Genomic DNA, 24,030 nt, shown 5'->3' on the forward strand with positions numbered 1-24,030 from the left:
CATGGCTTCCTACCTTTTGAACCAGACATTTCAAACTAATAGAAGCCGCAGTCCCAGACAAATCCTGCCCATCCCCCTCACTGATAAATTTTGCTGTATTGGCTGCAATGCATCCCTTCCAGATGTTTTAACTTAAGATTGGGAAAGCTGTGTTTTTACTGGATTGAATCACAGTGCTTGGCTGACATTTTTTGGCCCTTCATACACTCCTTAGATTTATCAACTAATTGCAGACACTTTGAGAGAATAATACAGCATGTGTTTATTATGACAAAACCTGCTAGTGTGTCTTTGTGGTCAGAGATTCATGGTATTTCCTTTACCAACCCCTGGTTGAGCATTAAAATTGATTCAAAAACGTCAGTTCAAAGTCAGGAACTTACATGGGGGAAAATATCATGTATGTGTTTTGAGGGAGTTTGGGAACAGAGATAAGATAGATCCAATAGCTCAATTTTTATTCTTGAGTTATTTTGAAATCTGTAGTTGTGGATGATAAAATGATTTATAAAGAGATGTCAAGTGCCTGTGGAATTTTATTTAAAACATTAAAAAAAAAACAGCTTTGTATTGTTCTAATGCCACTGTTTACTAAGTTTCTCTATACGAGTTAATTCTGTTTCTTCCAATGTGGCCTGTTTGGAGATTTGTGCCTGAGGACATGTGGAAGGGAGGATGGCTACCTCCTTCAGGCAAGGCAACCACTGGCTGAGGTGGCCCTTCAGGCAGGAAAAGCCCAGTGACAGCAAACTTGCTGGCTGAGAGGGGGTGGACAGTCATGATTCAAGTAGGACAGTTGTCATCTGGGATATGAGTCCCTGCACACCAGGATTCTGGGAAGCCCCAGTCCTAGGATGTTGCTACCTACATAAGAGACCTAAAGGACTAGATGAACCACTGGAACGGGGAGGATGGAGAAGCCAGCAGGGAAACACCGATGCCCTGCATATATCCTTGGGGTCCCTGGTCCCTGGTCCCAAGTGAGAATGACAATGGAGGGAACTCGGGAGCTCAGTGGTGATACCAGGCCAGGTGTATGAGGACCACTTACTCTACCCGAGGTGGGCACGGACTTGGGAAGTTCGGTGCATGTGTGTTGCTGTTGGAAAAGGCTCCAGCACAAGTGGGGATCTGAGGCTATACCTGTTTGTAGTAGGCGGGGGTGTCTGGGTGAAGCAGAGACCAATTAAGTAAGGCAAACACTGACAAAAAAGAGCAAATTGCTTCCTCCCATGGAATCACGTAAAAGCTGAAAACAAATAGAGGAATCCAAGTACAAAATTGCCTTTAAAAACTGCACAAGAGTGAGAAGGAATATCAGGAAAAGTAGCTGGAAACCTGAATTTAGAACTGTCAAGAAGAAGAAATACTGCTCCTTATGACTTTTGGGTCTATAGACTTACCTAAGACACGTGGTTGTGGGAGAGCCTGTTTCTATGACTACATTTTAGTGTGTTGTCATCTGTACATCAGAGAAAGATGTTCTGAGGCATGTTCTTCATTTCCTCTCACAATGCTTCTCTATGAGGACGCCCAGATTTCTCTCTGGAATGGGTAAATATTATTTCTTCTTAGAAACTGATTTGTTTTTATTCCACCAATTGAGAATCTCATATATATTGCTTGACCTTCTCATTTGCTACTAGAAATTTAGAACTAAATCCATGAACCACTCCTAGCAAGGAAATAAGCTCTTCACTGTATTTTTTTTCTACCTCATCTTCCCCTTATTTTTCCTTTAACCCGTGTCCTCTTCTCTTGCAATTTATTTTATCTTTCATGTGATTGTATCTTGAGGTGTCCGCATTGCTTTAGCTGGGACAAAGAAACATAAATCAATACATCAATGCAAACAAATGGGTGTTTAGATGCTAAAAGATGCTTTTTTCTTTTACAGACTTTAAATGTTATAATCTCACTATTAATTCCTTCAACAAATGCCCCTTTCATAAATAGAGAAATGGTTTCCTTCAGCCCTCTGAACCATCTCCATTTCCAAATTAAGTAAGACTCAAATAAAGAGATTTCATTTACTTGGTAAATTAACTCAGTGTCCTTGTTTCAAATGCTTAGATGAAATTTGAGAATCAATACTCAACAAGACACGGAATTCATAAATGGTGAAGAGAAGCTTACGCCCTACCGGTCAGATATCCTGCTTTGGCACAAAGCAGCCTTGATTAACACCCTGTGCAGTCATGGGTTGGTCCCCTGATACTCTCCTCTCAACCCTACAAGATGCTCTTTTGGAGAGAAGAGTCCATTTCCATTTAAGTAAGACTCTCAGGGCCCAAAGAGTGAGGCACAACAAGCAGTCTTCAGTGTCCTCCCCTGAAACGTCTTTCCAAACTTTTCTAACAAAAAGGGAACTCGGAATAATCAGAAAGTGATTCTCCACCATACCTCTCCAGCTTTGCCTATTATCACTCTTACTTGTACTTTTCAAGCTCCTTTTGTTCCAGCTAAAGAAGTTTATGTATTTCTGCTTTCTCACCTTTCCTCATGCCATTCCTCACCTGGATCCCAACCTTCCCCAAACTCACTCCTTTCCACTTGACGGAGTCCTACCCTCAGTGCCCATTGCTTCCATGAAGCCCTTTCCAATGTGCCAGCCCTTGGTGATTTTCCCCACGAACGCCACCGCTCCTACTATCTGCCCCTTCACTCTGGCAACTACCACAATGACAAACTATCATTATTTATCTTTTCAAGTGTAAGTCCCATTTCCTTACCCAGATGTTAAACCTTTCCATAACCAAGACTGGCATATCATAGACTCAATAAATATCTGCTGAAAGAACAAATGAAGGAATAACTCTTATGGCTTTGGGAACGCCCAGAGGCATCTAACACAATGTTGGCTCATTAAATGTTTGATGCTAATAATATTAGTAAAGATGTTACCACCCATCCACCCACTATAACCTAATGTCCTTGGACCTTCCTGTGTTAGTAACTAAAAGCAAAACCCTGCTTCTAATAAAATAAACTTTGCTTTGACTTATTGATTTCCTCTCTTCCTAGATTTTGAAGAAGTCCTGCATCGAAATTTTAGCAGCTGAACCATCCACCATATGTGCAGGAGGTAATTTAAGTGCTAAATGATCTCATGCAAATGATGGTTATTTTGAGTTCAAATCACATTTATTTCATTGGTGGTGAGGAGGGGAGACAGGATAGGAAAGGGAAGGGTGAAAGGAGGAGTAAAAGTTGCTAAATAAATTTGCTGCTAGGGAAAAAAGAAAAGAAAGAAGCAACATGTCAGTTGTTTGAAAAAAATCCGTCCAAATTCTCTTCTTTCATGCGAACTAATTATGAGAGTATTGCAGACATACTGGGTTCCCTCCCACACATCACCACTAACATCCTGCCCTGAAAAGCAGTGGAGCTGATCCAGGAGAACCTGTTAAGAAAAAGAACTGAACGATCTTACCTTCTCAAGTTTGACAAAAGCATATGACCACATGTACCCGGTGTCAGGGCCTTAGAAGAGGTCTGTGCAAGTGAGGAGCCTTAATTAGCATTCCTTAGATCAAGGTGAATCCATGTCTCCAATTTTTACAGGTCCTTCATTTTAAAATCATCAGGAAATAGGGAAGTTCCTTCATTATGCAATTACCCCATTCATGAAGAAAATCCAGACTTGCAGTTTAGCCATGTGCAAACTGGATGTGTTGCAACCTTGCAGTGAATCAGAAAGTCTAAAGACCATTAATACAATTCCTGTTAATTCATAACATAATCAATTCCCCTTTTGTAGGGCTCTTGCAGACAGAGCAAGAATCCGATCTGCTAATAGAGTACCTGGCACTTAATAGATGGTCAATCAATAAATGTTGTCTGAGTGTCTTGATTCATTATTTCTTCAACAAACAATGCAATGATTTTTGCTTATTTGACCCTCATTAACTCCTTTCACTTAAGCATAAGAAATTAATATCGTACCTTTGACCTGTCTAATTAAAATGAAACAAAACCAGAAGCTAATAGCCAAAGATAGAACAAGGCTAAAATAAAAACAAAATCTCTACCAGTTGAACCACAGAAAAATATCTTCCAAAATAACTCTGGAATCAAAGAGTAGTAAACCAACACCTCCTTTATATACATACCACTGAGATTTGAGACAATGAAAACACCAATGTATAAACTTGATGAATACGGCACAGAGATACCATGGTCCACAAGATCTGATCCTAGCAAATTCATGGAGTTTAATGTTTCTCAAAAAATGGAAAAGAAAAATCAGTAATTAAGAATTAAGTAAAAGATTTTTTGAACTCTGGAAATACAAGGAGAAAAGATTTACATGCATTAATAAATGTAAACAGATGAAAGCAATTCAATGTATAAATCACTGCAAGAGCTGTTTGTTCTGTAGAACCAATAAAATAGACAAATCTCTGGTCAGTCCAATCCAAGGAAGCCTTCTTTAGATATTTTTAACATCTCTGGCTTATCTGCAATACTGCATATGTTATAGACCAGCAGTAATTTCCTGTATCAGAGTAAACTATCCAATTCTATTTCCTTTATTTTTTATGAAGAAAAAATGAATACAAGACACAGTAATGGAAGCTAGCCCTAGCTTGTGAAAAAGGCAAGCTCCCACCTCTCTTGAATGAAAATCATAAGAATTAAAACATGCTAGAGAATAACTTTACTAGGGGCAATGAAACTGCCAAAAGATACCCTGACCCCAAAAGTCCTTCCATGGATTCCCCGAAGGTCTATCGCTGACCATTCTCTGGAGCAAGTGGCTTTCCCGAAGCCCTGGCGCCCATTTCTTTGTCCATAGCAGTGAATACCTGTCAGGTAGACCCGAGCACACTTGCTCTCTGATTTTCATCGGGCTACTGTGAAGACCCAGGGATTTACATGAAAATGCTTTGAAAAAAAGCATAAGCTGTTGTACAGAACGAGGCAACATCATTATCATCGACATCATTTTAATGAGGTTGCAAGGTCAACGCGAGAATCGTGATGTTGACGACATACCCAGATGAGAAAAATGTGCCCGTGTGTTTGTCTGCTGAACCCAAACTGGGGAGAACACTGATGAAGTTCAGAGCACCTGCAAGATGATTAACTCAATATGTGTCAGAGGGAGAAAGAAACAGGAAGTAACTGATGGTCCATATTTCTGAAGTAGCATGGTGGCACTGAGCCCTAGAAAAATCTGTGAAAAAGGCAGAGTTCACTTTCATCATAAATCTTTCCTCAGCCCCCTCCCCTGTCTGTGAAACGCATCCTTTCCTGGGTCCCCCGAGCAGCCCTGGCTGTGTCTGCCGAGCTCCACCCAGGCCTGTCCTGCTCAAGACACTCTCTGCTGACAATTGCGTTCCCCCAAGACTATGATCTCAGCTGGCTCTCCCCGGCACCTCAGCAACAGCCACAGCTCTGACAGCAAACTGAGCTCTGAGAGAGGCAGCGAGATAATGAATGCACTGGGTGGACAGCAAGACTGAGGTCCAGCACAGATCTTTATAGGTCAGGCTGCAAATAACAGGGTGAAATTTAAGGAGACAAATACAAAGTGGGGAGCTTGGGTTCGTATGGCACTTTGGGGAGACCCAACTGAGTAGCTGCTCTTTTAGGGGAAAAGAAAAAACAAGGAGAAAGACAGCTATCTTGATGGCCAATAAGAATACCCCTGGGGGGTGGTGGGAAGCCAGCCGATGAGATCTCTGGGCGCATCAACAGCCACCCCATGTCCGGGTTAAGAGAGCTAATTCACGTCCTACTGTGCCACGTTCAGACCATGGCTCCAAGTCCCACATTTTAAAAATGGTACTGACAAAGGTATGCCCATAGAAGAGGTGATGGATCAGGAAACAGTACTAAAAATTTATTCACTGATCAGTTCTTTCTTTCTTTTTTACTTTCTTCCTTTCTTTCCCCTCCTTCTTCCCTCCTTCCCTTCCTCTCTTTCTTCCTCTTCCTTTTCCTTCCTTTTTTTTCTAGCTTTCCCATTTTCTTTTCTTCCTAGCTTCCTCCCTCCTTGCTCTCCATCACCTCTTAGTGTCTGCTATGTCCCAAGCAATATGAAAAGTTAGGAGTACACAAATCCAGAGCGCTTGCTCCCAACCACCCGTGAAGCTCACAGCCTGCTCTAAGGGACGGTCTTATGTTCACATAAGTACAAGCCACACGTGAGGCACTAGGGTGGAGATCTGCTCCAAGAGCAGCAGGAGCAGTAACGAGATGCTGGTGGAATGAGCGAGGACTGGAGTAACCATGGAGATTCACACACAGACCGGAGACACTTGCGAGAGCATCTTCGGATATTTAAGAATTCTCATGCGGAAAGGAATTCTTATGCTTTATTATGTGTAGCTTGGGGAGACCACCATGGAGAAGCTGGGGAGGAAATCAGAGAGGCAAATTTTGGCTTAACACGTGGAACATTTATAACTAAAACATCCCAGCAGAGGAGTGGCTGCTCTGAACTCTCCACCCGTAGAATTATGTGAGCATTGGCCATTTGTAACCGTATGCCATCACCCTTTCGATGTCCTTTATAACTTGAATTTTTCTAAAGTCTTAATTCAATTTCAGCTCAGGCATTAATGGCTGATTTTTTTTTTTTTTTAATGGCCAAGAATCCAGTATACCTGGCATGATTTTGCATGTTAACAGGAAGTCTTTATGGGGAAAGGGAATGAGAAGGGTATCTAATCTGCTCTAATCAAAAAGAATTTCTTTCAATGTCATGAGTTCAACTATTTGGAGCAAGAGCCTTCCCAGAACTCCTGCACTGCCAGAGGTTATAAATGGGCAGCCTACAAGCCCTTTCCAGTCTGCACGCAGGTTCTTTCTGATCTACACACATAAAACAAAACAAAACACCAGCTTATAATATGATAATATTCTGGAATTAGATAGTGGTTATGGTCGTATGACTTTGTGTATATAATACAAACCACTGAATTGCACTTTTTATTTATTAAAAATAATTGCTGACATTTAAAAATCTGATTTTACCTAAAAATTCAGATTCCCACCTTGTCGTGAAAAATCAAATCTAGTAACAGTGGGCCCGTATTTATTGCAAGGTGATGATTAATTGGAGACTAATAACTTCTCTTTTTAAAAGAAGCATGGACTCTTACCCGTTCACCATACCCCCCACCATTCCCCTTTGTCACCCCAATACCCCAGCATATGGTTAGTGTGGTGCTCATGTCTGTGTTGCCTGTATTTACAGTTCCTGCTCTCCATGTAGGAAGTCCCCTGCTGTGGGAGAGCCTTTAGAGCACCTTTGACATTACCGGCTTTTAAATAATTCCACGTCTCTTTTTAAAAGTTCACAATTAAATATTTTTGCAGATTAGCCTCTGCAGTGAGGAGAGCTGCCCCTTGTTAGATCGGCCTTGCCTAGTTCAGCTCCTCTCCAGGAATCGCACCCTTGGCCTAAGTATAATTTTCCTCTGGTCCCACTCAGTTGGCCTCAAACTCCCAGCGTTCTATGTAAGCAAGTTCTGCAGGAAGGAGCTAATTGGAATCGAGTGTGCAGCCTGCCAACTGTTGTACATATGAAGTTGTTGTACTCCAGACACGGAAGGAGATTATATTTAGCTCCTCACGTTGTCGTTTCAGAAGCAACTGTCCCGTTCCTACTGTGTGGTTTCCCGCTGTTGGTAGTCAAACTGGGTGGGTTCGTGCAGAAAGAAGGCCTTGCTAGGCCTCCTGTTTACCATTTGGAATTGGGTGCTCAACACAGACACTTTTGAGCGACATCAAACAGTGGTTTCATTTCTTTCGCATGTCATTGTGTTCCGAGAGCTCCAGCCTGGCCCCTAGGCACCTCTTTGGAGTGGCTTGTTTAATTCTCTGCTTGGTCCTTCTTTTTCGTTTAAAGATGTTTCCGTTTGGAGGCGGGACTGTCAGGCACTGTTAGTGGAAATGTAAAATAGCACGGTCACTTTGGAAAATAGTCCTGACCGTTTCTTTAAAATTGAAACACACTACACCTGTCATCTGACCTGGCAGTTCTACTCCCAGGTATTTATCCAAGAGAAAAGGAGGTCTATATCCAGAGAGAGACTGGCACACGAAAGTTTGTAGCTGCTTCATTTTTAAGAGCCAAAAACTGCGAATAACTCAAACGTTCATCAACATTTGGTGATGGATAAATAAATTGTGGTTTATCCATACAATGAATGATACTCAGCAATAAAAAGGCATAGACTCTGCCTAAATCTTGATAAGTCTGGGTGAGTTTTTAAATAATTATGCTGGGTAAGAGAAGCCAGACCAAAAAATAAAAGGTTATTTACTGTATGATGCCATTTACATAAAATTCTTTAAAAAATGCAGACTAATCGTACAACAACAGAGGCAGATGAGTGGTTGCATGGGATCAGCGGTTGTGTGGTCAGGAGCCAGAGATTACAAAGGGCACTTGGGAACTTTTGAGTACGACGATGTGTTCACTATCCTGATGGTGGTATTGTCCCATGATTGTACACGTATGTCCAAATTTGTCAAACTATATGACTTTATATGCACGTTATTTTATGTCAGTTATATCTCATTAATGCTGTTATAATCAAATAGCTATAAAATTTAAAAGTTCTAGAATAATGTAGGTATCAGAGGACACTGAACCCACATCAGTCTCTTATGTTTTGATGTCCATTAAGCATCTAATAGGAAAGTGAATTCAAACTATCTCTTAAGGGAAAACAGCAGTACCAATAATTTTGCACAGAAATCTTAGGTGACCAGAGCACATGGAGCATACACACGTCTCGTTTTCAGATCATGAGATACTCTCACTGCAGATAATAGGTGATCTTTATTCATACCATCTCAAAACTCTCTTCCACATTTCTTTTTCTCTTTCTTTTTAAAAAGATTTTATTTACTTATTTGTGAGAGACAGAGAGAGAGAGGCAGAGACACAGGAGGAGGGAGAAGCAGGCTGCACACAGGGAGCCCGACGCAGGACTCGATCCCGGGGGGGCCCAGGGTCACGGCCTGAGCTGAAGGCAGGCGCTCAACCACTGAGCACCCCAGGGAGCCCCTCCATATTTCAAAAAATAAAAAAGGAAAAGAAACAAAATCAAAGAAACAAAGGGAGGGGACAGGATAGACTAAGTTTATCCAGTTATTCACAGACTTCATTTTTTTCTTTTTTTAAATTGAGCTTTAACTCCTGTACCATAAAATTCACCCTTTCAGAAAGTGCAATTCAGTGGTTTGTATTATATACACAAAGTCGTACAACCATAACCACTATCTAATTCCAGAATATTTTCATCGCTCCCTGAAGAAACCCACGCCCATTAAGCAGTCAGTCCCCATGTCCCCTTCCCTGCAGCCCTGGCATCTGCCAGTTGATTTTCTTTCTCTGTGGATTTGCTAAACTTTTCATATGGAAATGAAATGCAACGGAATCGTACATCATGCAGCCTATCATCTGGCTTCTTTCGTTTGGCACCATGTTTTCAAGGTTCATCCATGTCGTAGGGTGGGTCAGAACTTGATTCCTTTCTTGGGTGAATAATATTCCATTGTATGAATGCCGTCGTCTTCAGCTGATAGACACTTGGGCTGTTTCTACTCTTTTGCTATAATGAATAGTGCTGTTATGAACATACACATACAAGTTTTTGTGTGGCCATACATGGTCAGTTCTCTTGAGTAGACACCTACGAGTGAAATTTGTAGGTCCTACGGTAACTGTATGTTTACTTTTTTGAGGAGCTGCCAAACTGTTTTACAAAGCAGCTGCACCATTTTGCATTCCCAGCAGCAACGTCTGAGGCTCCTACTTTATTCACCAGCACTTGTTTTTGCCCATTTCTCTTATTACAGCCATTCTCGTTAGCACAGATTGATATCTCATTGTGGTTTTGATCTACGTTTCCCTAATGACTAATGTTGTGAAGCATCTTCTCAGGCATTGACTTTTTTAAGCCTCAGAAAATAAGCGGGATTAGACCCGACCCTACATGAAACAATGACCACCTTCTCCTTCTTCTTTATTCCTTTTCAGTACCAAGATATGTCTCTTATTTATTTCAGTACTGGGACTGACTCAGCCCCGGTTTAGGCACGCTCAAAAACCTTTCAGAAATAGAAATGATGGGATCCCTGGGTGGCGCAGCGGTTTGGCGCCTGCCTTTGACTCAGGGCACGATCCTGGAGACACGGGATCGAATCCCACATCGGGCTCCTGGTGCATGGAGCCTGCTTCTCCCTCTGCCTGTGTCTCTGCCTCTCTCTCTCTCTCTGTGACTATCATAAATAAATAAAAATTAAAAAAAAAAAAAGAAAAAAAAAGAAATAGAAATGATGCCCTCGACCACTGGGAAGTTTAAATTACGACTGAGAATACAGTGAGGAAAGAATCATGATAAACACACACCTCAAAGAATATGTATCTTAAAAGATTGGATTAGAGATCATTTTCCAGTCGAAATTCCTGCCCCCAAAAGCCCTACAACCCCTAAACACTTCTTGCAGGAGCCGTCACCCAACAGGCAAATTGCATAAAAACACTTAGCTGTACATATTGTGAAAGGTAGGTTCAGGGCTTTCTGGATAAATGAACTTAAATCATCTGTCCTGGTGCTGGGGTGTCCTGGTTCTCACTTGCTGGCAGACTCATGAGACAGAGTTTGGTTATATAACTTGTATGTGTGAAGGGCTGACATTCCAGGCAGGCTGCAGGGTCAGACGCTTGGGCTCTTCTGGAAACCAAATGTGCGCAGGAACACAGCAGCTGCACCCAGCAGGGTGGGAGCGTGCCCGGGCTCTACCGTGCTTCCCGGAGCTCCGGTTCCCCCACAATCTCCCCAGGCCGAAGGGGTTACATCGTTCGGTTTCCACCATTGCCACGTCATGGATTCCGGCTGGCTTTCTTTCTAAATATCCTGGGGTCAGGCCAAGAAGACATGTGGGCAGCCTTTTTTTTTTTTTTTTTTGTATAGAGGACTCAGCAGCTGAACGGGTAATGCTAGAACATGGTGTTAGAGGAGAGAGCTTGGCATGTGGCCTGCATTTCCAGAGTCTTGTCTCCTTCCGCTAATGTTTGAGGAAACAAGAGAAGAAGCACGGCAGTGAGGCAGAAAAACATTTTGCATCAGCAAAAGTGTCCAGCGGCAGATTACTGGATGTCTCCCGTCCAAAATAAAGAACAGAAGTAGGTTTCTATAGGCTTTCTACAGGCTTAAAGAGTAAATAAGATACGAGAAGATTCTCCCACAATGCTTGACACGTAGTAGAAGGCTTGTTGAAGCAACTGTGTCGTCAGCCCCATGCCTGGCAGGATCCTAAACAAATTAAGTCCGTCCTTCTAAACTTAGCAAGTGTGTATATGTGTCACCATGCATATGTTAAGCCTTGATATCCACAGGACATTTGCCCATGACCTTAATTATCCTAGCTCAAAACTAAGGCAGTGAACACTTGGATACTCCCAGTTTTGCTGCTTCCGAATTGCATGACCTTGAGCAGGTCACTTAGGATGTCGAAACCTCAATCTCCTTATTGTCAAGGTCCTTCCTACTTCCAAAAAGCATTCTGTTCTAGCTCGTACTGTTTGTGGCACCTGCAGAGCCTCTGGCTTCTTCTTGCTTCCCCGTCCCGGCCAGACTCCCTTTTCGACGGGACAGAAAACCTGTCTACCACTAAAATAATAATCATTATTTATGTATAATTCGTGCTCTTAAAAATCACATCGGTCTCTAAATTGGCCATTTGTCACAAGACGGTGAGGCTCCATTTCAGCCTAATGGCTGAGTCCGAAGGGCCTGGCATTTGATGCCCGGCGCACTTTGATTCCGGCTCCCCTCTGATAACGTGATCTGGGACCAATTACCTAACCTCACTCAGATCAGTTTTCTCATTTGTACCTCCCTGGGCTGTGCTGAGGCACAAAAGACGTTGAACACATACGAGGCATAGCACGGGGCTGGCGCACGATGAGGGGGCCTTTAGCATCCGATATTAGTATCTCGGCATACGCGATCTCTAAATTAGTTTCCTGGGAACAAAGGTGACTAGCACTCATGGCACTTATTAAACTTTGGAAGAGTCCCACATGTTAGTTCTCTAATTCCATTTTTCTTCCAACAAAAAATGTCCATTTGTATGGCGATTTACAGCTCAAGATCCACTTTTACAAATACTGCCTTTTCCCTCTGACTTTTAGTCTGGTTTCTTTTTTATATACCGCACAGCATAATCCAAAGCCCCAATCTTTATACACCAAAAAATGACCAAAAAGAAGAAGAAGAAGAGGAAGAGGAAGAGGAAGAAGAAGAAGAAGAAGAAGAAGAAGAAGAAGAAGGAGAAGAAAGTAGAGCATGGGCTATTAGTTACTATCAAACTTAAGAGAATATTTCTAAGCTAATAATTTAGCTGATTTATTTTCCTTTTGTAAGACTATTGTGAAGGATGGTTATTTGGACTTCGTAAGGGTTCTCTTAACTGTGTGAGTTCGACACGCACTCTGCTAACGTGAACTTGGTACGCAGGGCCAGACACCTGCAGTTAGTCTCTCTCCTGTCTTGAGAGACGCCGGTGCCACCCGGAGGAGCCATCGTCAGTTCTGGCAGACGGTGCAGGACAGTGGCCCCCGGATAAGCAAGATCTTGACTTGTTGCTCAGTACAACTATTCCCACGCCATCCTGGGTGCTAGTGCTGTGTGCCCAGAGGAGACAGGGGGACCTGGAGCAGGATCAAATAATTCCTAACCTAAAGAAACATTGTTCTAGTCGTGGAAGAAAAGACACCACCATCAGTGCACAATCACTTGCCACAGCGTTTAGGACAGACTGTGGGTGGCATGAGGTGGCGATTTTCAAAAACTGTCGGGCCCCTCGGGCTCTAAAGAAATCCTTGCAGGGGAATCCAGCACGTAAACCGACATAAGGGGTGCTGAGCCCATGGGGGCCGAGGGGAGGGCTCCCCCCGCTGCGGGCCCGGCTTCAGGGTCACAGCCTTCCAAGCTGCCAGGGCTTGAGAGATGGGCAAGATTTGGGTGGATAGAGAAGCGGGGCCGAGGCATTCCGGGCAGGGGAAACACAGGCCAGGGCAAGGGTGGGAACCCCAAGTAAGACATCGCCCGCCGCCTCCGGCCCGCAGCGAGCAGGTGGGAGTGGGTGGCTAAGGGCGCCCCGGCTGTTGGCTGCCCACCTGAGTCCGCGCCCCGAGGCCACCAGGGCGGGGGCAACTTGGGGTAAACGGACGGCAGTCAGATGATGACACGACTTGTCCTTACTCCTTTCAGAATCGTTCCAAGTAGTGGTGAGAGGAAACGGCTTCCGACACGCCCGCAACGTGGACAGGGTCCTCTGCAGCTTCAAGATCAACGAGTCCGTCACACTCAGTAAGTCCCGCGCAGCTGTGGCTCCTCGGCCGTGTCGGGGCGGCTCGGCCACCCCCGGGCGCCCCAGCAGGGCCCTGCCCCCCAAGGCCTCCCCACCGCGGCCTCCCTGGAGAGGCCAGCGCGTCCCCGCAGAGGCCTGGGTCCCGTCGCGCGTACCCGTGCGGAATAGACGGCCTGAATTCATTAGTTCTGAATAAACCAAAAGCCAGACTGTTAGGCTTGCATGTGTAGACTCTGGAAGCTTTTCCAATCTGGATGATTCGAGCCTGGAGTGGCCAAGAAACTCTCATCGTGGTGAGTACCTGACATGAAATACAGGAACGTGGGGGGGAGGCGAGGTGCGTTTCATGCGAGAAGTGAATTTCCAAACCTGCCGCTCTTACGAGGCGTTCGCAGCAGGCAGGTGCTTCATGTAAGGGCGCGTGTGGTTCGTGTGGTTTTGGGGGCGCACGTGCGCGGGCGCGGTTCTGAGCCACATCTGGCATCCATCACACAGACAATTATCGATTCGGTATCTGCAGTGACAAACGGTGTATTCTTACACATTACACATTTTGTGTAATGCTGTGTCCTCTTAGATGCTTCACACGTGCGTGCCACAGTGACCCTGGGGGGTCGAAAGATCACGGGGCCCGGCTGGAGCCGCACGTCTGCTCGCTCAGTGGGGACCCTCGCGTCGGCCCCCTGGTAGCCTCGTGGCATAGGTGCTGTCTTGCTTTTAAAAGGGAAGAGTTGGGGGTGTGCCTTCTTAAGACCACGTGCCTATTTAAACAGAGATAGGCCAACATCCTCCCAAACGTTCCTTACAAACATTCAGAATTCCTGGCCTTGGATTAATTCCAAACATTTGAAACATTCAGTTCGTTTTCTTGATACTTGGAAGTGCTCTCACATATCCCAAAAGTGCATGCTATTTGAAAACATTTTGAAAAAAAAAAATCCCTGAATGGTTGTAGCGTGAACGTTGGGCTTTTGCCCTCTGCCGACTTCTTGCCTTCTCTTCCCTTTCGATTGTGCTGTCGCTCGAGTACACCTGCCCTCTCTTCTTAGCCCAAATCTCAAATCTAAGATGAGAAACTCCTGAGGGTTAACCTCAAAGATGTCGAGCCTTCCAAAGTCGACTTCCCAGACGCGCGAGCCTCCGGACCCAACCCCTCTCTAAGGATGAATGGAAATGGGGCGCAGTGTTGGCATTGCCCCAAAGGTCACACAGAGATGCTGTGCTAGCATAACATGAACTGCAGATGTACCCTGGACTTGTAAAGGGACATCCCGAAGGCTTGTTTTCCAGCTTCTCCTTGAAATTTTGTTCCTTGGGAAACCCAGCACATCCTCTTTCTCCCTCCTCCCTTCCTCTCCTAATACATACTTGTAAACACCTGCACAGGCTCTCCACCTCATTCACATTCAAGGACGAATAAGGGCCACAGGGGTAGGGAATCTGGCTGGAGCCTGATTGTGCTGACAATTTGGAGCAGAGGGAGGCAGTGACTCAGCCATATGACATCCTGCAAGCAACACTCCTACACTCAAACATACGGTTATTAAAAATATCCCAAGGGGGAAAAATTGTAATTTGAAAAAACCATTCGTCCTTCATTTATTAATTCTCCTACTCACTTCCATTCAGTAAATGATACGAACAAGAAACTGTGAAGGACAGAACAGATAAATAAATTTGAAAATGCAACATAGTCAGATCTACATTTTTCTCTCCACCTTATGAGTACAACGGTCCCTATTGAGTCACCTCTGTAAAATAAAATAAATTTAGATTCCTTTACTTTTCCCATTCTCCTTTCCCATCTCTAGATCCCAAGTTTTAAAATATTATTTTCACTTTTATAGTATGTATTTCCTCTTTCAAGATTTTTTTCTTAAATGCTGCATTACATTTTATAACAGGAAGAGAATATAATGCCATTATTGATCAGAAAAAGATTAATCGATTTCCCTCCCAGTAACAAAACTAGGGCTGTTGTGGCTCCAGGCAGTTCAAACGTGATGCAGGCCCCAGAGTCTTCAACAAATAATACAATAGCAGATTGCATGAAGCCAAAACTGCAACACATAAAGGAACAAATTGAAAGATTATATTTATAGTGGGAGATGCTAACGTGACTTTCCAAGTCTTTGAATGAATAATAAAAAAAATTATATAGAACAGATACATAAATATGTTTTTAAATGGCTGTGAATGTCCTTAAACATTTATTGTATTAAGACACAAATAAAAATGCCAGCATATTAATGCCAAAAGGTAGAACTTATTTAAATATATTCTTTGATGATAAACATAACCAGAAAATAAAAAGCATAGCTTAACACCTACCTCTCTCACACTCTTCTTGCCATTGCTTAAAAATAAGATCAACAGATCAACGTAGAAACTTAGAAATCTAAAACAGTTTCTGGATTTGCATTCAACATAATAGATCCAGAAATTCTAGGTAAAATATGATTTTAAAAATTGCAGGGATGCCTGGGTGGTTCCATCAGTTGAGTGTCTGACTCTTGATTTCAGCTCAGGTCATAGTCTCAGGGTCATGGGACTGAGCTCCACTTTGGCTCTTCTCTCTCTCTCTCTCTCTCTCTCTCTTTTTTTTTTTTTTTAAATAAAAGTCCATCAGGTTCCTCATTAAAGCTGAAGTCACACAGTAGAGACAGGTGGTTTGAAGGATAATTAAAAGATGGTAGCCGGTTGGGTCCAATCTGTTCTTCTGTGAGCAAATCAAGAGCTGACTTTACACTTAGAGCATGTTTAGAATACCAGATATAATCCAGTGTATGCCGGCATTCCCCTGAGGTCTGGATCTTCCAGGTAATATACGGAGGTTCTGACTGCCCATCAGCACTCAGCAGCTTGTACGCAGTGTTCAGATTGAGGCTGGAGGAAGCAAAGTGTTTGTAGACCTCCTCTGTTGGCTTTGCATTGAAGTCCCCACAAACAATGAAGGGAATCTTTGCTCCTTGGGTGATGTTCTGCAAGTTCTGAAGAAGGTCACAGCCTTGAGCTGAGCAAAATCGTTCCCAGCCACTATGTGCTCTCTCTCCCTCTCCCTCCGCCTCTCCCCCCGTTCCCACTCTAAATAAATAAAATCTTTTAAAAAATTTATAATGTGTAACCCTACTCAAAAGAAGGAAACTCTCAGATATAGGAAGCACAAAAGGGAATGCAAAGTCTTTGCAGTAAGCAAAGCTGTGGAGGCTCTAGTCCTGAGGATCTGCCTATACTGATGCAGATGTAGGACATCAGCCTGTACAGGGCAGCAGGCTAGAGCAGAGCCCCTTGCAGAAATTCAGCTCCAAAGGGCTATACCACAGATTAACTAAGATTGGAAAAAGCATTGGCTGCTCAGTGACTCAAAGAAGCAGGGAGATAAGAATAAGGTATTATTCCACCTACATGATACAGAATCACCAAGGCAGGAAACAAACCCTAAAATGTGTCCATGACTATTCTGATCCCCGTGGCCCTGGCAGTGGCAATGTACATCTAACCCAACATATAGCACTGCTACAGCCAACAACCCCCTTTGAAGAAGTGCTCACAGCACCAAATGCCCAGTCACATGAAGATGATTGAAAAAAGCAGGAGAACAAGCAAGAACAATTTAAAAGAGCAGGTAAATAAACACAAGTAAAGTGTGTAAAGAGATCAGTGAGACCAAGGGGAAGACCATTCAACAAAAGCAGATCTACAGAAGAACCTAGTGTAAATTCTAGAGTCGAGAAAGTTTATTCACTGAATTGCAATATAATGGATGAATTTAGCAGTGTGCTTAGACACAGGTGAAAATGACATGCATGAACTGGAAAAGAGAGACAAAAAAAAAATCCAGCCAAAGCACCAAAGCCAGATTCTTTTCACCCAAGTTTTGCAAGACATTAAGGGACAGGTGATGCATATCTAAAACACAAAACATAGAGAAAAAGCATCTTAATTCATTTTATAATAATTATATAATCTTCATTTTTTTAAAAAAAAACTGGTCAAAGATGGTAGAAGTAGAGAATATTTGAGATCAAGCTCATCGATGACAAACATCTAATAAAATACTGACAAAATCCAGCAATGTATCTAAAAATAACCAGCATTGTTAAGCCAATTTTGAAGAATGAGAGAGAATCTGTCTCTTGCATAGCAAAACTTTATTCCAAGAAAGTATTAAAATTCATCATCCATTCCAAATTTTAAAAATATATAGTTTTTGAAAACTATATAAACAGAAAAAAAAGAAAAAAAAACTATATAAACAGGATAAAACTTTTTCAACACAATAAAAAATATATCTATATTTGTGAATTCAAAACCCAACAGCATTGAATAGTAAACCACCAGATAGAGATATCCACTTTATAGTCAGGAAGGAAAAAACAGGACAACCTGTTTCACCATTCTTATTTAATATTGATCTGAACATTCTAGCAGCCGTCCAGTAGAACTTCCTGTGATGATGGAAATGTTATAAAATGGTAGCTAAATGGTAGTCACAAGGCACATGTGGCTACTGAGGACTTGAAATGTGGCTAGTGCAACTGAGGAACCGAATTTTAGACTTAACTTCCATGTCAGTAGCTGCCGTGACTACTGTACTGGGCAACACCATAGTTATCACAATAACACAAGGAAACTAATGAGAGATCTAAGTACAGAAAAGGGGGTCAAACATCATGGCTTTGAAATCATGGTTGTATCCTTCTGGAAAATTAAAGAGAATCGATTAACTACTCACCTAAAAAGGTTATTAAACTGGATAATTTTGAAATAAAAAACAACTCCTTTATAATAATCAATAGCTTTGCCAGAGTTCATTAATGATCGATTAGAATGCATCCCACGAGAAATAGAACAACAACATAAAAAATTAAGTAAGAACTAATATAACCAAACTGGTGAAGATACATAGGAAGAAAGTGAGAAAACTTGGTGAGGGATATGAAAGTAGAAGTAAACCGAGAAGCAGCATAGGGTCACGCGTACATACGCACTGGAACCAAACCACCCAGGAGAAGAATCCTGGCCTAAGCCTGTGTGACCGTGGCAAGTTATTTAACATCTCCATGCCTTACTTTCTCTCTCTGTAAAATGAGGATAGCAATAAAAGCACCTCTTTCATGAATCGCTTTGAGGTTCAAATGTGGGAAGTGGAGCTTAGAAGTGGGCCTGGCACTCAGAAAGCAGTGGATCATTGTTGGCTGCTGGTATTAATTAATAATTATGACTATTACTATTATTAAATGGAGCAGCAACTGAGTACTATAAAGACATCAATTGTCTTCAAATTAATATTTACTTTTAAAACTATTACAATGAAAATTCCAATGGGACTTTTTTAAATCAACAGAATAATTCTAAACTTTATATGGAAGAATGAACATTCAAGAATGGCCAAGAAAAATGTGGAAACTTGCCCTAGCTGATTTTTAAGATGTATAAAAGAGCTGCAGTAATTGGTAATTGAAATGATGTATAACTGGTGCCACAAAAGGCAAACTGAGCATTGGAACAGGAAAAACAAAGTCCATAAAGAGAGACAAACACTTATGTGAATTTAATATAAAATAAAGTTACCTTTCTAATCAACAGGAAATGAATGGATTATTCCCCCAAAGTGGTGTTGAGATGACTGGCTAGCTACTTGGAAAAACAATTCAGTGAGATTTCTATCTCACACCTTACATAGAAACAAATTCCAGATGAAAAATTTAAATGTGGACATGAAACTATAAAAGTTCTAGAAGGACACAAAAATAAACATTTACACAGTTTTCTAGTAGGGGGAGGCTTTTTAAGCATAGCACTGGAGGGAGATAGAATAAAGGAAAAATTTAATAGTTTTAAGTACATATATTTTTAAAAATTTTTCTGTTACCGCCCCCTCAAAATCTAAAGGGAACAGAAAACTGGCAAAATTATTTAAAAGACCTATAACAAATAAGGAGTCAATAACCTTAATATACAATCTGCTCTTAAAATCAGTAAAAAAAAAAAAAATAGCACCTCAATGGGTGAAAGCTAAGAAAGGGAAATTTACAAGAACAAGAGTGGTCAGCAAACAGGTAAATGCTTGTTGTAAGCAAAGACATGCAAATTGAAATAATCTATCAACTTGGCAAAGATTAACAATACAATGCCTGGTATTGGCAAAAATATAGGGGAACAGGTGTTTTCATTCGTCATTGGTGGGATACCACTAAATCTTTTAGAAGGTAGTTCTTAAAAAGAAGCAACTGCTTTTATACATTTTTGACCCAGAATTTCCACTTTGACTTCATCAAAAGGAAACAATTGGGAATATTTACAAGGACTTGGCTACAAGATGTTCATCCTGATATTACTTACAATAGCAAAAGGAAAAAGGAAGAGAGAGAGAGGGAGGAGGAGGAGAAGGAAGGATGGATGGAAGGATGCATGGAAGGAAGGAAGGAAGGAAGGAAGGAAGGAAGGAAGGAAGGAAGGATGGAAGGAAGGAAAATCAAAACATCTAAATGGTAATGATATAAATGTTGAACAATAGATAATTTGTTATATGAATCATACTTTACCCCTATGTAATTAATGTGTGGGAAAGAACAGTTGCTGATGTGGGAAAATGTTAATAATACAGTCACAAAGGTTAAAAAACGGCACCTCCGTAATGTTTCTGTTTTACACAATACTTTTTATGCAGAGACTTGAAAACACATCGAAATATTAACAATAGTTACCTCTGAATGAGACCACTATTAATTTTTTTCTTCTAAGTTTTCTGCAATCCTATGTCTCTTATGTAACGAGAAAAAAAGAATCCACAATAGTTGCTTAAAATTTAATTTTTAACATTCTTGTTAATTATCTACTCCTAGCACACGTCTTAAGTTTAGCATTTGGTTGATTCTCCGATCACCAGGTTGAACTCACTCCTGGCCAAGAAGATAGCTTGGAAGTCTTCACGCGAACTTTATTTATTCTGGCCACGCTTTTTCCTACTCCAGTATTTAACATAGTGTGCCAAGAAAAGATCCGCTTTCGATTGGAAATCCATTTGCAGACAGATTAGAATGCTAAAAAGGAAAACACTGGGGTTTGAGCTGAGAAATGATCCGTTTTCATGAACAGTAAATTAAAAATGGGCTTTTTATCAATGCAGTAATGAAAAACATGCTAGACTATCCTGGGGCTGCGTGGCAAGGTAGGAGGTGTGACTATAAACAAAGAAACTGGTTTTTACCCAACTCACTAAAATTCAACTTCCCAGGCCATGTGAGAAGTCAGTTTCCTGGTTTTATGGGCATACTTAACTTTTTTGATTCAAGATGTTATTTCCCAGTTTGCCCTCCAGGCCTCCTCACTAGGCTTGGCCCGGCTTTACTTTCTGTTCACTCTCAAAGGAGAAAACTTGCCCCCTTTGAAGATATTTTTTCAAACTCAACATGAGTCATGAAGGCAGTTCCAAGAGCTCCAAAGAGGGGCTCAGCTTCCCGGGGGGCGAGAGACAACACTCCCTCGAATGCAGGGGTTCCAGTGTGTTTGTTTTTAAAAATCTGTCCAGCTATCCAGAAACTGTGCTCCAGATCTCAGCCGCATCTGGGCCGGGGCTGCTGCGGGCGCCCTAAGGAGATCGCTGAGTGCACCCACGCGGCACCCACGCGGCACCCACGCGCAGGTGGGCAGGGCGGGCCACGGGGACGAGGCGAACCTCTCAAACAAGGGCTTTTGGTTTCCTTTCTCTCGGGTTAGAGTACTGCACCCGTCGGTCAGAGGTAGTGGGTGCAATTTGGGTGCATCCCTGGGGGGTTGAGGTCATCAGTGGATGGGGTCACTGGGCACCTCAGGACGAAGAGCCGTAACGGGGCGTCTCCTCCTGCGGTGGCACATCGGGCTGCCCACCAGACTGTCCAGTTGTCGCGGTCGCTGCCTGCTACGCACCCGCCCTGGGCCCCCCGTGCCATCTCATGCTACCCTCACAGCACCCCCAGGGAAGGATGCCTTACTTGCCTCCGTTTTAGCGAAGTAGGAAACTAAAACTCAGAAGTGCCCTCCTTGGCCAGAGGTAGAAGCAATTTGGACCTTGGGTGATCCAGAGGCTTCTGATACTTCCAAAAACAAGGATGCCCACGGGTCCTTGGGCCCCCTCATCCCAAATGTCCCTAGAGCTCTGATACGTACCTGGTTGGGAGGTGCTGATTCCCACGACTCCCCTGCACCTCGTAGACGGGAAACCTGGGCTCAGAGAGGTTTAGCTGCTTGCCCGAGGTCACTGAGCACCTTAGTAAGGAGCAAGCAAGACATGAACCCATAATCAAGGAAGCAGGCCGTGGCCGGGGAAGGGAGAGCGCAGGCTCCAGCGCACAGCGTATGCCGTTGACCGTACGTTCGCAGGTACAGCGCCCCGGTAGCTCCCTGGCTGGACCCTCGTGCTGGAAGTTGAGGACTTTCACGGTATCTGGCGGGCTTTCCCCTTTGCCCCTGCTTCCCAAAGAGCTCGGGTTTTGACAGTCATTTCTGAACTGGCTCCTGCGGGGCCGGTGTCAGTGCACGTTCCCGTCCTTAAGGCCCCGACAAGAATACAGTATGTGGACATTTACTGGAGCTTTGTTGGGCAGACAAAAGCCCCAGTAATTTGGGGTGGGATGGACGTAAAGGGGGCTTTTCTCTACCCAAGCAAAACTCCAGTAAAGATTTTCGTAAAGAAAAATGGTAGGTGGTGAAGATTTTCCTTTCAAGTCATTTACATCCTGAGAAGTCAAACTAACTGTGCTGAGGACCAGTTCCAGAAGCCAGTGAGCCTAGAACCGCAGAGGTCACAGCTGTGTGTGGGACCAGGGGACGTATGAGCCCAAGCAAGACGATCCCGAGACTCAGGCAAGACCGCTGGATCCCGTCCCCGATCTAAATCCCACTTCCAGGGGGCCCTTTAGCCATAAAGCTCCACCAAGCAAAGTGGCCGGTGCTGCGCCTCCTACCACCGGGAAGATCTGCACCAGGACATCCCACGTGGAGGCACTCTTCCTTACTCCGCCCAGGTGTCTTGCACCGAACCTCAAGCTCTTCCTCCCCCCTCTCCCCATCACTTTATAACACCTCCAAGCCTTCTTGGACATTCTACCAAAACCCGGGGGCTTTGGACCACTCGTAGTAGCTGAAGGACCTTCTACGATGGGCGAGAGAGATATATATATATGTAAAGCCATGATAGACGTTATACGAGCATTTCTCACCTTGATACTGTCGACATTTGGGGCCAGGTAATTCTCTGTTGAGGGGGAGAAGGACACCCTGTGCATCTCTGGTCTCTACTTACTAAATGGCAGTCGTCCTTCTGGCCCAGTTTGACAAACAGAACTGTCTCAGATATTGCCAGCCATCCCCTGAGGGACAAAATCACCCCGTGGGGTGAACCCTGGCACCGTGTGCATGTCCGCAGATCCTATTTCGATAGATGACCCTCTTCTTCTCACGCCTGTACCATCGGGCCCTGACACAACCCGGTAGCGGGGTCGCAAGACATAGTTTGCTCCCACATTCGCGTCTTGTGTCTTTCAGGTGCCTGAGAGACCATGAACCCAGCGGCACCCCGCGTTAGTCACGAGAGCTGACATGTCCAGTGCTCATTAAGGGCTGAGCATTGAATCCTATCATCTCGTTAAAATTCACAACGACTTATGAAATGAGTAGGACTCCCATCTCATAGGCAAGATTTGCTGGGTTGCAGATGGGCTGGTAGCCAGGGGGTGACAAAGCTGGGATGGAACGGGAGGCTCGGCTCTTCACGTGCTCGTTGTGTCTCCATGCTCGTCCACCCTGCCCCAGAGGACAGGAAGGGAAACCAAAAGACACATCCTGGATACCTGTAACCTACGGGAACGGGTAAAATAGTTATGCATACGCCCAGGGACCCTCCCTGGAACCTGTTGGAACCTGTTGGCCAGGCTCATCGCTTGGTCTCCTAGTGAACCAACCGATGGGGGCTTCCAAGGAAACCTTCCAACAGTCCCAGGCCAGGGAAGAGCTGGGTGGATGCGGGTCATGCCTAAGAGGAAGGATGGTGGCCAGCTCGGTTCTGCAGCATTCCAGGCACCCCCGGGGCTCCGGCCGGACACGAGAGGACGTCACAGTGGATGTGCTGTGTTCTGAGGATTGTTCCCGACTCGGCCCACCCGCCTGCACTTCACTACCATGTCTTCCCATTCTGTTTTGACTCTTGCTTCTCACTGCTCCGACCTCAGCCTTTGTTCACCCTTTCCAAGTAGAAGCCATTCTCTCCACTGTCAAATTCCACGTCTTCCAAGCAAGAAAACCCGTAGGCTTGTTTTCTCACCCTTTTATGAAAACCTCCCCGCCCCGGGGTCTGACACATAGTACATGGCCAATAAATACTAACTTCCTTCCGCTCTAAGCCATGGGTTCCAGTTAGCTACGCAGTGAGATTGCCCGTGTTTGTGGATTATACTGCAGGAGCCCCGGGAGGACCGTCGAGCACCTCCTTTCTGGCTGGAGCTCCAGAAGGCTCTCCCCAAACGCTTTGATTTTCACTAACTTGGAGTCCTGCTGAATATCGTCTTGTTTCAGGTCTTTGCACAGCATTTTAAGCTCTAACTTCGTAAAAAGCTGATTACTTTTGAAGTCAGCGAGAAGGTAGAAACATCCAGCCTAACTCTCTGGCCTGTCCTCCCTTCATTCAGACACATTCCCAAACCAGCT

At 43.7% G+C, this 24,030-nt stretch overlaps 1 protein-coding gene across 2 annotated transcripts in view; it reads left to right on the forward strand.

The window, feature by feature from the left end:
* The window catches only part of ANTXR1 (ANTXR cell adhesion molecule 1), a 197,444-nt gene that overhangs the window by 69,860 nt on the left and 103,554 nt on the right, over positions 1–24,030 (forward strand). For both annotated transcript variants that reach the window (XM_072768664.1, XM_072768665.1), the window contains exons 9-10: positions 3,025–3,085; positions 13,245–13,343. In XM_072768664.1, the coding sequence (XP_072624765.1) occupies positions 3,025–3,085; positions 13,245–13,343 (160 nt within the window). The remainder of the gene's footprint in view (positions 1–3,024; positions 3,086–13,244; positions 13,344–24,030) is intronic.

Source organism: Canis lupus, chromosome 11, assembly GCF_048164855.1.
Source record: "Canis lupus baileyi chromosome 11, mCanLup2.hap1, whole genome shotgun sequence".
NCBI classification, from domain to species: Eukaryota; Metazoa; Chordata; class Mammalia; order Carnivora; family Canidae; genus Canis; species Canis lupus.